Source organism: Dinoponera quadriceps, unplaced genomic scaffold (assembly GCF_001313825.1).
Source record: "Dinoponera quadriceps isolate SergipeBrazil2010 unplaced genomic scaffold, ASM131382v1 scaffold3061, whole genome shotgun sequence".
Taxonomy (NCBI): Eukaryota; Metazoa; Arthropoda; class Insecta; order Hymenoptera; family Formicidae; genus Dinoponera; species Dinoponera quadriceps.
Window position 1 is genome coordinate 891,941 of NW_014557306.1, and position 14,054 is coordinate 905,994.

The 14,054-nt window shown below is 48.2% G+C and overlaps 1 protein-coding gene across 10 annotated transcripts in view; it reads right to left on the reverse strand.

Moving 5' to 3' along the window:
• Nucleotides 1-12,949, reverse strand: part of LOC106749010 (homeodomain-interacting protein kinase 2) — a 34,258-nt gene extending 21,309 nt beyond the window's left edge. For 8 of the 10 annotated variants that reach the window (XM_014628020.1, XM_014628021.1, XM_014628027.1 and 5 more), the window contains exons 1-2: nt 9,234-11,638; nt 1,418-1,771 (exon numbers count right to left, since the gene is read on the reverse strand). In XM_014628020.1, coding sequence (XP_014483506.1) covers nt 1,418-1,768 — 351 coding nt within the window. In that variant the 5' untranslated portion in view covers nt 1,769-1,771; nt 9,234-11,638. Of the gene's footprint in view, nt 1-1,417; nt 1,772-4,880; nt 5,014-9,233; nt 11,639-11,782 lie in introns of those variants that run through there. The other 2 variants (XM_014628028.1, XM_014628019.1) reach the window with 2 other exon arrangements.
• Nucleotides 12,950-14,054: the final 1,105 nt, after the last annotated feature.

The window sequence follows — 14,054 nt, forward strand, 5'->3', positions numbered from 1 at the left end:
AGATTTTCGGTGTCACTTATACGTAGAGAATGGGACTGCATTAATGGAGTCTTTCTGCACAATCGTCGTCCGACGATCCGTTGTTTCGAGAAAATCAGTTGTGCGAGAGTACAAGTTAACAAAATATACTCGCAACAGAGGGAGATCGAGAGACGTAAATGCGAAGAGCGCGAGTACACACACACACACAGGCGGATAAACAGCGGCGCGTATCGTCTCGCTACAATCCACGGATCAGCCTTTCCCTTTCGACCGGCTTGCAGCAAGAGGCGTTATTAGATGCGAAGCGAGATGCATCACGACTCGTTGCCAAACGTCGTAGTCTCGATCTCGAGTGAACTAACTTATGCCGAACAAGCGAGCTAGTTTTCTCGCTCGTTGCGGGTTTTATTCGTCCGAAGCTGTACGTCGATACGTACAAGAGGCCGCGCGAAAAGAAAGTTCTTCCTGCCTGTTTAACATTAAGTCACGAAGAAAAGTGGAGAAGCGTAACTGCCGGACACAGTCGTATATTTATTCGTGCTCTTTCGTAATTAGCCGCGTGTACGCATCTCTGCACGTGTACGAGTGATTCGAGCGTAGCAAAAACGAGCGATAGCGAAATAACTGCCAAACTATCGTACGTACGTGTGTGCGTATGTGTGTGACTATGTGTGTGTGTGTGTGTGTGAAATTCAAGACTGGTAAACAAATGACATTGAGACCGATCACCGGATTGTTTGCCCATTGCGCAAATTGCGGGCGATACCGTAGGAAGAAAACAAACAAGAGCCGGCATTCGCGCGTTTAGCGTTAAATTTAGCCGCATCGATAGCCGATGAACGGGAGCGACGAAAGGCGCGTTAACGTTCCAGGATCCTAGGACAAGTATAGCGATTACGTTCGAAAGCAAGTCAACGCGAATCTCCAATTTAGAATTCAAGAGTTATCCTTCGATAGCAGTCTCGCCCAGAGATAGATATAGAAGTGAGAATATGTGTGTATGTGAGTGAGTGAATGAGTGAGTGAATAAGAGAGAAAGAAAGAGAGGGGAGGGGGGGGGGGGGNAAATACCTATTGTCGTGCTATTCTCGCGATTCTCAACGACATTATAAACGCAATCTTCGTATCAGGCAAACATAAAGTCAGGATTGGAGGAACCAAGTTTAGCAGCGTGCGTAGCGGCGCACTGACACACAAAAAGAGACGTAGAAATTGAAAAGGTGAGAATATACGTGTGAGGGAGTGAGTGAGTGAGTGAGTGAGTGAGTGAGTGAGAGAGAGAGAGAGGGGGGAGAAAGAGAGAGACGCAGGAAGAAGAATGGACCTAGAGAGCTTTCCCGTGCGCGATTGAAAAGCGCGGCAACCGTGCGATCAACGCATTTCCCTGTTCTGTCGTGTGCGGTAGTGGAAGAGAGCGCAGGTAGTGGCAACCAACCTTCTGGCCACAGCGCTGGTACGTGTCTAAGAGCTTGATCGTCGAAGCTCGTACCAGGGTCTGCTGGTTCGGGCTACTCTTCTGCAGCGCATTATTGTTGTGCAGCGAGCTAAACGCGGTATTAACACCGTTCACGGAGTACCGTTGCTGCAGACCGGTATTGTCCAATTGGTAGTCGCCGGTCGATTGGACCAATGCGTGCTGGATCACCGGCTGGCTCACGTTGTACTCCAACTTGCGTTTTTTGCTGTGATGGTGAACGGTGTTGTTACTGCTGCTGCTGCTGCTACTGCTGCTGCTGCTGCCGTTGACGCTACTCGTCTGCTGTGTTTGGATGAACATGTCACACATTCCCTGCAATCGGGACGAAACCTTATTAGCCACATTGGCGCTCTCTACACGACGATGTCGAACAGAAAAATAACGGGGGGGGGGGGCGGGAAAGAAAAGAAGNGGGGGGGGGGGGGCGGGAAAGAAAAGAAGCGAGAAGGCGAGAGATACGAGAGACGGAAGGTGGTAAAAGAAAGAGAGAGAAAATGATGAAAAGAAAATCGCCATCGAGACGACGAGACTGACGCATCGCTGCTACACAACAACCACTATTATCAATCGGATGTAGAAAGAGAGAGAGAGAGAGAGAGAGAGAGAGAGAGTGTGTGTGTGACACCACCTTCTCTCAGCATTCCAAAGACACCAAAGATCAATGTGTGAGCTACCACAGCGGGAAAACAGTGCGCAGAGAGTCAACAAAAAAGTCTGTAACGCCAACGGCCGTGAATATTTCAGTCCTCATCGTGGACACGCGAGAGACCATGTAAGGCTCCGCGTCGCTTTGGGTCAGTGCTTTTCAAAGAGCCATCCTTGAATATCGTATTTCTGCCCGCAAATAACCGAGTCCGAGAGAGAGAGAGAGTCACGTCGTCTCGTCTCTGCGCGAAAAATCGTGAGAAATTCTTGTAACAAAAATTCGCGAACCAGCTACCCAACCACCGCCACAACTCCTCCTCCTCCCGCGCGGTTTTCCGCCGCAGACGAGGGGATTTGCCGATCCTCTTCGCGAGCTCTATCGGCGCATCCCGTAAATTCACATAATCCCCTCCGATCGTGCTTAGATACGCGCAGTATTGCGCGCTGCATTTGTGACTCATACACCGGCCGAATGATACCGGGGCGAGCGAAAACATCCGATCGATCCCTACCTCCGGAGTGTCTCGGAAACGCGCGATTTCAATCCCGCACCCTCCGCTGCCCGCCCTATGAACTGAAATAAGGGAAACGGAAGAAAAGAAAGATATATATATATATATATATATATATATATATATAAAGAGAGAGAGAGAGAGAGAATTTTTTGCGTTTTTCGCCGTCGTTTGTTCGCGTGCGCGATACGCTCTAATTATAGTGCTGGCAGTCTGAAACAGTCGCGGTCGACGTTACGAACAATCTACAGCACCACGAGATACAGTTACGTTCGAGTTAACCGAATCGCCGCCCGTTCGAATTCTAAAAACCGGTGCGCGCACGATGCAACGGCTGGTTCCCTCGCGGCATCCCAGCGCGTTCGTACGGCACTGCCGTAACCGTAACATTCGCCGCTTTCGAGAGCCTCGTTCGCTCGCGCGCACTCGCCCCGGGTGGAGGAGGAGGCGGCGGCCGGTCGTAAAAGACATTAACTTCCGAGCGCCGATAAGAATTTCGGCGGTATATATATATATATATGGGCGAGCGCACACTTTTGCGCGATGTGCGCACGGAGAAATTCCGCGGAGGCGAACGAGGAAAATTTGCGGGCAAGCGCGCGGAAAAAATAACGCCGCTGTTATATCGCGATAGAATCGCGGCCGGCGGCGTATAATTGAAGCAAGTCTTCTTGATTCAACAGCGATGTTGTTGTAAGCAATGCCCGAGTGATTATTAAGGCAACATATGATGACGATGTATCGGTTTCTTAGCGATGTAGCGCGGGAAATAGTTTGGTCGAGTTCAACCGACGATAAACAAGTCAAAGCGCGATTTGGTTAGAGGGAGAAGGGATTTCTGGCTCTTGCGAGCCAAATTCGGCTCTCACAGCCAGAAATTCTGTTTCTTTCCAGCAAAATGCGTTTAGTTAAATTATTATTATGTAAACTCAACCAAACTTTCCTTTCGGTGCGGCGACACGATTGAACTTTCCGATTCTTACGGGCCTAACTTGGGTTCTCACAACCAGAAATTCCGCCTCTTCCGACGAAAACGCGTTTAGTTTGCTCGTCGTCCGGCAAATTCAACCGAACTTTCTTTTCCGCAGGCTATCGAATCGAGATTTACCGTACAATTACGGCGCTGTCCAGACTAATTCTTGGATACAACAGCGTTTTTTTCCGCGCAATAAGTCGGCGATTCGCTCCGCTTCGCCGACACCGCGGGTATCATCGGCGGGCGACTTTCGCGGAACTTGCTGACATTATACGGCGGATTCTGGCATTACTCGTTCGCTGATCGTTTTGGAGTAATCCGTCGAGTCACCGTGAACGCGGGTGAGTCACGTGAACTCCGAAAACGAAATAATAAAACTCTGCGTCACCCTCTAGCAATTGTACACGCTCCTCATAATCCGCGTATATATATATATATATATATATACGCGGATTATGATATATATATATATCATAATCCGCGTATATGATATATATATACGCGGATATATATATATATATATATATATACACTCTTATACACGTACACATGCGATCCCCGGTATACGTTCGTGCGCGAGAGAGTACGTAGGTATGCATCGCGCGCGCTTTATATTCCGCCCGATGAGTCAAGCCGATCGATTGATGAACGGTGAAATCCGAGCTTACTCGCCGCCCAAACGGCCAACTTTCATCGCGAATCGCGTGGCGGCCAAATAACGGCGGAATTCGGGTGAACAATCGGCGTCACGTGTCGCAAGGAAGATGCGCTTTAACTGTGTCGCGCGCGCGAGAGACGCGCATGAAGCGCCAGTAAAATCTTCCGCCGAATGTGTGTCTTCGGACACCAAGACGAAATTCTTTTCGTATTTGTGACCAACTATAATCGCACAAGTGAAGGGATTATTTAGTCAGGACAAGCATTTTTGTAGTACAAGTGTTACTACAGCGTCAGTGATAATTACACTGAGAGAAAAAATACATGAAAGATGAGAAAAATATTTATCCGGTGAGTATTCAAATCTAAATCTTTTATTCAACTAGAGAATATTAACGGTTGTTTTCATGAAGAGCTATGGAAGATTTAAGAAAGTGCATATATTCTATCGTTTAAAACAAATTTTATCTCGGTGTAAAAATATGTATATTGGTGTAAGTAAACGAGTATTTATCAGATATGTTTTCCCTCAGTACAGCTTACATGCATATTGCTAACCACCGTTTTTGGGGGGAGGGGGGGGGGGATTAAAACCAGAAAAAGATATAGTTGAAACTGAAAATGACTATACTTTCAGCGGGATATCTCCCAGTGAAGGATTTCGCAGTCGGTTTCTCCTCGCAGACCTCGCGCGCTACACAGCACGTTTTCATTGTTACTTTTATCGACGAACGATCTCTCGAAAATGGACGTTTCGATTGCAACTAAATATAAAAGAAATATAATTAGAAATAAATGCAAACGGAAGAAAAGGGTTCGCGCAACGCGCCCATGCATTCTCCTCCCCTCCTCCTCGGCGTCTCTCGCGGCCACTCGCTCGCTCGCACGTCGACGGAACTTCACCACCGGCGGATTCGATGATATATCGTCCGCGAGGTCTAATTATAATTTTTACGTAAACCCACCCTTGCGCAAATAAACGTGCGGCCACGCGGAATAAATCGTCCGCTCGTTATTATTACGCAAGGTATTTCGTACGGGCAAAACACGCGCGCAGTTTTCGCGGAAGCAAGTGTCGATGTCGACGCCGACGAAGACGACGATGATAGCGGATTAAGCAATCGCGTTACACGAATTAACATACAATGAAAGCACACAATGGATGCGTGCGCGTTCTTATAATGTTGGCCCAGTCAAAAACACTTGGGCTACCTACTCGAGCAGAGAATCGACCGAGGGTTTACGCGACACAAAAACATCCTTCATTTCTCGTCGAGAGAGAAAAAGAAAGAGAAAGGAATTTATTATAAAAAGAAGAAAGAGAGAAAAAAGAGAGAGAGAAAAAGAAAGAGAAAGGAATTTATTATAAGCTCTGGGAAAAACTTCCCCTCAAATACAATTTTAGATACAAGATACAAGATAAGAATAAGAGAGAAAGAGAAAAACATGTTTATTATCGATATTAGAAAGTTAGAGAGAGAGAGAGAAAGCACTGAAAGATGAGTTCGGCTGGATATATCTGACAATGGAAAACCAAACGCGTTTCGATCGAAGGAAACAAAATTTCCAGTTATTATAAACCAAATTTTCTTATAACCAGAACCCTTTGTTCCCTTCAACCAAAACGCATTTAGTTGTTCATTGTTAGGTAGATCCGACTAAACTTATTTTTCAGTGAGAAAGAAAGAGATCGGTGGATGAGCGATGAATAACGCGCGATTTCCTCGCGAGACGGGAATCAAGCTTTCTATTCGCCGGCCGTACGGAAAAGTACGCGAAGACCGCGGCGAAGCCTTTTCCTCCGGGGGCTGTGCGAGTTCTTCGTCTGACAGCCGTGAGAATCCGCGACGAGTAAAATATCTATCACCCCGACCATAAGAGGGACCAGCGAAGCGCGACCGAACGGCCACCGGACGATATGTATATATCGATCAAACTTCTTACAATGACAGCGGGACGGGCGTTCGTTCGTTCGAAGCCGCCTCCTCTCCGCGACGGGAGGAGAGAGAGAGACACTCGATGTGTATATTTACCGCGCTGAAGATTTCGTTTCGAGCGAACGCGACACGGACCATCGCGGACAGGAAGTTGAGGAAACCCCGCGCGGTAATAATGATTCGCGGAGAGGCCGAGAGCGTAGACCGAGGCGGAACATCGCGGAGGAAGAGACGACGAAGAGACGCGGCTTACGTTGTCTTTCTTACCTAAGGGAAGTGTGGTAGTATCCGTGTTCTCCCGACGACTGTTGATCTCACTCCGTCAAAGTTCTACGCGGAACTGACACTGCACGAACCTAGCCGGCCTGTTTAAGTTTTCGCTGCATGGGTACTTGGGGCTAAAACCTAAGTACCGCCTTCGACATTGGGGATTAATGACCCTATGGCCAATGGCCTGTCAGTTGCTTATCTCGGGCGCACTGTTCACGCACAAAGCTGTTGTTAAAAAAAATCGTGGCAAAAACTTTGAAAGGGCCGTTTCTACCATGGGAAATTCCACAATATGCGTAACCGACAACGCGGGGCGTCGATAATAGATATTGAAGTAAAAGTAAAGAAATTTATGGAAAATTTCCGCAAGAGTTAGCGACAAACGTCTAACGTATAACGATTCTCGAAAAGTATTCTCTGTATTCTTTTCAGCTGATTTACACTTTTTGCCTTCGATGGGAAAAGGGACGAAATTCCAATGCAGGTCTCAGGCAGGTAAAAGCAGGCCTGAATCCGTCGTATCTGTCGTCATAGGTGGATTCTCGATAGGTTCGTCGCATCAGAACATAATCTCGACTCGCCAGAGGGGATAATTAAGCGGAGAAATGGATATTTCATGACAGATTGATGATCCGATTACCGTGAGTGAGGACATCGAATGCAACCGCGTTAAATACAGAATTCGACGTAGCGATTGTTCGTGCAGGATTGTTTAACGGCTCGTACACGGCTCGACGAGCACGTAAAATAACGTAATATTACGAGGAGTACGTGCTCGCGTCGAAAGAAGACGATGGCTACAAATGCAAAATCACTTCCGTGATCACGCCAGTAAGTGTACACGCCGCTCTTCGTATCGAATAATACAACAGAAGAGGAGGGGGGGGGGGCGAGAAGGGGAGAAAATAGATAAGGGAAGGGGAAAANCGAGAAGTGGAGAAAATAGATAAGGGAAGGGTAAAAGAAACGTGAATAACTCATGATACCGACACCAGCTTCCCCGATGTAGATGTACGTCCGCCTGCTCGGCGTCTAGGAACGTCTTCACCGTTCCACGAACGCAGCACGCGATTTCTAGGTTATGTCGCGCCGATCGCATCGAGATCCTATCAAACCCACATGTCATCCCGCTAAAGTCACGCGTTTCGTTCGCAGTGCCATTTTCTCTCTCTCTCTCTCTCTCTTCTCTCTGACTGCGTTCTCTTTATTCGCTCTCGAGCACGGAAAGCGGTGGGAAAAAAGGACGTGCGCAGGTAAGAGGAACGGGCCCCCAAGTCCACGACCCACCCGAGCTTCAAGGTGCAACGACGGAAAAGATCGAGGACAAGTTTCGCATTTTTCGAAGTTACAACATGCATTGGCTGGGTACACGGGCGTGTGTCGGCGAGTCGCTCGCATACAGCTGTTCACCTCCGTTCCAGATAAAACATAACGGCCGCGCCGTACGAAAAAGAGCGCACGACTGTAGAATGCGGTTCGTCCGGCCGGATCGGATTGCTTGCGGACGAGATACAAAAATAAGACGCACGTCGACGCGTCGGGGAATGCCGGGGCGTCGCTCGCGCGCGTACCGCAATGACGACGACGGCACCCCCGCAATTTTGAAGGTTAGGTCGGCCGGGGACGGTCGCGCGACAGATGTTGCCGGGGGATCGGTTTCGTGTTTCGCGACTCCGGTGGTGTACAGAACGCGTGTGTGAGAGAGAGAGAGAGAGCCATTCACAGCCGTGGAGCCTGGCACGAGGGAAAGCGTCGACCGAAAAAGTGTGGACACTGATAGACGGCCAGGCGCGTTACCGCTCGTCTGAACAGAAAGAGAGAGAGAGAGAGAAAGCGAGTAAGATGCAAGTACGAAAAAGATGGAGAGAAGTAGCAGATAGCAAACAACAGACGTAAACCGAGACAGAGACCACAGAGACGGTAAGACAAAGACAGACAGATATACGGGGGAGGGAGGTGGAGAAAGAAGAGACAGGTCGTTATCGATATGCGAAAAGTTGTCGCGAAGGATGAGCACGCGGTGTAATCCCACGTCGTCGTGGAAGATACCCAACGACAAGTGGGGATTTTCGGCTAGAAGGAGACGAAAGACAAGTATATCCGCACGCATACGACAGAGATGAAATGGGTGTGTGTGTGTGTTCGTGCGACAGAGAGACAGACGGAAGAGGAAGAGAGAGACAGAGAGAAATTAGTCAAATAGGTTGTCTGCAAAGTTGGTAGAGTAAACGCGCGGACGTGCCGTCGAGGAGAGCGTATCCACAGAGGACGAGGGGGAGAAGAAACTTTCGGCTGGCTTTTATACTTTTCGTACGCCCGATGTGCACGGCCCGCCGGGCATACGTGTATGTGTGTATATACGCGCTGTTCCAAAGCTGGTAGAGTCCACGTATGGCTCGCTCGCTCGCTGCGGCGGCGAGAAGACACGCACGCATGCACGGACGTACCTACGTCAGTACATACACGCGTCAACGCGCGTACACCGAACCGACCCGTCGGAATACCTCTCTTCCGTCGGCCTGTCACGTCGAGGTCGAGCTATACCCCGTCGACATAGTCGCCGTCAAGGAGAAGGCTGGGACATATTTCCGAGAACGTTTCTGCCGTGAGAGCGAACGGACGAGCGGTCGTCTCGTCGTCCGCGAGAGAAAGACAGAGAGAGAGGGCGACAAGGAGAGACGGATGACCGAAAAATCCGCTGTTGCGGGAAAGAGACAGAGAAAGAGAGAGAGGAGGGCAGAGACGCGGCGCGTACGTAGGCAGAGAAATTCACTCACCTCTCACTTCTTGGCCAGTGTCTCTCTCTTCAGGGACGGGCCCGACGATCACGTAGCCGCATGTTCCGCTTATCCACAGTCCGTCCGTACCTCCGTCCGCTATGTCGGCCTCTCGTCAGCGACACACAGCCATCTTGCGTAGCAGAGCTGGCCCTGGCTCGTCGCACAAACGCCTTCGGTGCGGTGGCCCCCGGCGAGAGCGACTGAGAGAAGCGTCGACGACGACGGCGACGGCGCGCCGTAGAGGGGGGAGAAGTTGCCGCTGCCGCCGGAGCGACTCGTCACGAGCGTATGAGACGACGACCGTTCCGCCGATGACGGCGCGCGGTAGTGGGACGGAGTGAGGAGACCGCGGGCACCAGGACGACGACGGCGGCGACGACGGCGAGGATGACGAAACACGACCTCGCCAACCGAGTGCGTGTCGTTCTAACACGTGCACACACCACCACCTCCGCCACCAGTGGTAAAGCACGCGCGCGACACTCTTTCCTAGCACCGCACGCGCGCACACCGGAGTACCATCGGAGCACCACCACCGCCTCACCGTCACCGTCGTAGCTACCCGCACCGCTGCCGCCACCGCTGCCGTCGCCGTCGCCACCGATGCTGATGCCGCCGCAGTCGTTATCGCGACCACTATTATCGCCACCGACGGCGACACCGAACAACCACCACCGCCGCCACCACCACTGTTCTCACAATTTTCGCCACTTTTTCGCACTACCGTCGGCCACCTTCGTCATGTACATGTTCCACGCAACGGCGAGCCTCGCATGCGTGCGACGTCTCGATACTCGTGGATGTCGGCCAGCCGCCTCCCGAAACGGCAGCAGCTTCGTCAGGACCGTCGCGAGCAACAGCGATCGCACTTTCTCGTCTCTCTGCCCTACTCTCTTTCACTTCACTTCTCTCGTCGTCTCTTCTCCTTCGTCGTCGTCACCACCTCCGCGCCACCTCCTTCTTGCGTTATCGGTGCGATGCCGCACTGCTCTCACTGCTGCCGCCGAATCGCTACTAACGCGCTCCGCCGCGATCGGAGCTGATCGGAACTCCGCTCGGCCGAGATCGGCGTGTAGTGTGGAGCGCTCGGCCGTTTCCGCCGCGCCGACCGCAGTGCCGGGCGATACAGCGGGTGCCTTTGACGCCCTGGCCTCGATTTCACCGCGGTGAATCACAATCGCGACGACGCGTCGCGGGGAAGTTGATCATTTTGTAAAGGACGCGCTTGTCTCGCGACACCGCGTTCGAATTGTCCGATCGAAAAATGCACGACATGCGATATTTCGAGACGTTTCTCTCGTCGCCCGGTACACTCTCCTCTCGTTCGTTTCCTTTTCGTTCATCCACGACGTATGCGGCGACTGGCACGGTTCGTGTCGCTTCGCCTTTCGTTGCTCCCGATCGTGGGGAGACACGCGGCTTTCCTTGCGAAAAATTCGCCACGTGAGCAAACGGAGAACAAGGAGAAGGACGTTCTTCGTTAATAATGAAACGAGAAATTACTATAGTTTAAAACAAGTTTCTTTCCATTTTTCCTCGCAAAGAAAGCAAGAAAATTTGCAGAAAAATGGAAAAAACTATTTCCCAAATCTTTAAAAGTATAGAACTAACGAATTAACTTTTGACGAAATAGAATGTTCATGCTTTTGACGAAATAGAATGTTCATGCTTCATGTTTCGTTTACAAATGACTTCAAGTTTGATCCGTCGATTGAAGTTTGAAATGCAAAATTTGTTCAGTTCCAGTTGACGAAAGCTCTTCGATTTTTCCGAGAATATTAATCATCAGGGCTTAAACGTAATTATTCGACATTCTTGTATATATGAAGAAAGTTTCTCGAAAAATAGTTCCTACGGAATGGAATTTTCTGCAAAGAAAAATTTGTATGACAAGGGCCGACATTCATAGTCTTATATTTAAGATCGTCTTAAGTATATCTTTCGATACTCTATAGGTTATTTCATTGGCTACAAAACATCTGAAGATAAACAATCTTAAATATAAGATCCAACTATGAATACCGGCAAAGGTCTTCTATCTTCCAGATTTTGCTATACAAAACGTTTTATTTCGCAAGCGACTCTACGTCAACTCGAACAAAAAAGATTGAAAACAATCTCGATGTCGTTATTTCCGTATATTTCCTGTCCTTGGGTTTCTTCACGCTCTCCCGAAAATTCTGCCCATCTTCCCGCAAGGTCCATCAATTCTTCCCCGAAAAATATTACATTATTCCTGAAAGAATTCGTCACGTTTCTCCACAGGTTCGTGTATATACAATGGCGGATGATGATTTTTCAAGGCCTGATGTTAATATTATTTCAAGAATCCTTTAAGACTCCTAGTCCCTGCATGTCCCTGAACCAATCGTAAATTTCATTTCATGGGTATATCTTTTATTTAAATGTACATGTATATTTTATTTAAACGTAAGATGTTTGGACATGAATTTTCTCGTTTCTGACGATAAAACAAAACCAAAATGAAACAAAATAGCAGCGAGCACACGGGAGTCTTAAATGCCTACAAGCTTTTTTCTGTTCACCTCAATCCGTTTTACGCCCTCGCGAAGTTTGTTCCTGTTAATCTGGGACACCCTGTATATACACGTGCATGTACAGTTCGCCCGTCGCCGACTAACGTTACGACTTGCGTTCTCGTAACGTTAGCAGTCAACTATATGGAGCACGACCGTAACAGTTTCCACCGTCGCTCGTCGGTTTCTCATTCTCCTTTCGCGCGACACCGCGTCGGACTGATTTTCCACCAAAAAAAAAAAGTACAAAAACAATGGGCCGCTACGTGAAGCCGAGCCGGCGATTTATAATCGCGCCTGTGTGAGAATGGTGGGAGGAAAAGGACGAGTCGGTCTCTCATGCGTCCTCCCGGGCGGAAGCACTTTCACGACTAAGCAAGATTCGATTTGCGAACTACGCGAAAAAAGGATGCTATTTAAATAATAAAAAAACGCGCCGTCAAAGATGCGCTCGTGGCGCTCTTTGACTTCGATGAACCGCAGATAGTGTGTGTGTGTGTGTGTGTGTTTAGCTAAATATATAACGGGCGCGCGTTCTTTTCAACTCCGCTGTTCCAAGAACCGCGCGAACCACCGCTATGCGCTTCTTCCACCGCTGCAGCAGCGAACAATTCTACGTAACCATTCAAAATTATTCCGGCGATTCGTCATCACGATGATCGCCGCTCGTGTCCTGTTCGAGCGTCGATATCCTTCACGGGAAACAGCCGGCGCGCAATGTTCGGGTGCTTGAATCATTTACCTGAATTAGGCGCGACGTCGTCGGCCGTCGGCAGACGACGCATGGTTCTCGGCCGAATTTACAACTCGGTAGCGATAATCCCGACGCAAATAGTCGGGCACGAGTCGGAAAACACGTCTGAACGACGATATGCCTCAGCGTCGTAGAATCGTTGAGAATGGTATTTATTTTAAAACGCGCGGAGGAAGCTTTCCCTAGAACACAACTCGTACGGAGGTTTCCTAGAAAGGTCTTTTATGACAGGTCCAGATAGAACACAAAATTATATTAATGACATTAAAATGACGAGAAAGTGATCGAAAAGTGAGCTGTCATATCAGTCATTTTATATCTTTATATTTTAACGTTATCGTGATTTTCCGTTACCGTATATACCATTATTTTTATTTATTATCTAACAAATATGATGACATATTGGTGACATTAAAAATAAATTTATGATCCCTGACGCCAAATCGTCCAAGATAAATGTCTCTTATATGACTTTAATCTTGTCTTAATTACACTGCACCCTCAGGTTCTGTTATCGTCTCATATATGTTGTAAGCAATGACGTAATTTATACAACGTTAACTTGACGAGGCACGTACATACAATTCCCAACGACTCTTGAAATTGATATCTGACTTCTTTTATATATAAGTATATTCGAGTGATAACACATCTGCATTGTTTGCAAAAACAATTTGAAACTTTCGATAACGAGAAAGATGATATAATTTCTCGTGATTAGTATGAATTGTTTCATATCCTATGTTTTTCAATCCGACTTATCGTTCGTTCTAATTCACTGTAAAGTTTAATTAAAAGTCCAAAAACAATTATGCCGATCGACGGCTCCGTTTTCGACGATATATTTCCCGGATATAAATCCGTCCTAACGTACGACCGTGAAAAACTCGATTCGGCCTTTCTCGTTCTTTCTTTCTTTCTCCTTTCCTATCTTTCTCTTCTCCCCCCCCCCGACCCTAACTCCCCNTACGAAACGAGTTTCCAACGATTCAATGCCTTGGTCTCACAAATGTGAAAGTACATTACTGCAGGCTCTGAAAGTCGTTTTGCTCGAAGGTTCACCTCTCAAATGGCCCTGGACCGTTCACCGCGAAAAGAACTTCGAGTGAGGACAAAGTGTCGCGTGCGATGAAAAATTGCACGTGAAAAAGGGACAGCACTGGCCAGAGATAGCACAAAAAGTCCTTAGATCATCTTAGATGCGCTCAGGATGTCATAAAACATCCCGGACACACTTGGATAATTTTGGAACTTCTTCTACTATTTGGAAAGAGAGAAAGAGAGAGAGAGAGAGAGAGTGAGATGTGTGTGTCACAAAAAGACAGGAAGAAAAAATCGGCGGTAAAAACGCAACAATGAAACAAAATGAAAATGTAATAGATATGCGATAAGATAAAATGCAAGATAAATGGTACGAAGAGCAGACGTTTCCACGAACTTTCGGAGAAAAAAAAGAGATCTTCGGGGAAAAAGAAGGGGTTCGCGCAACGCTATAAATTCAACCCTGTTGACGTATTTCTCGGATAA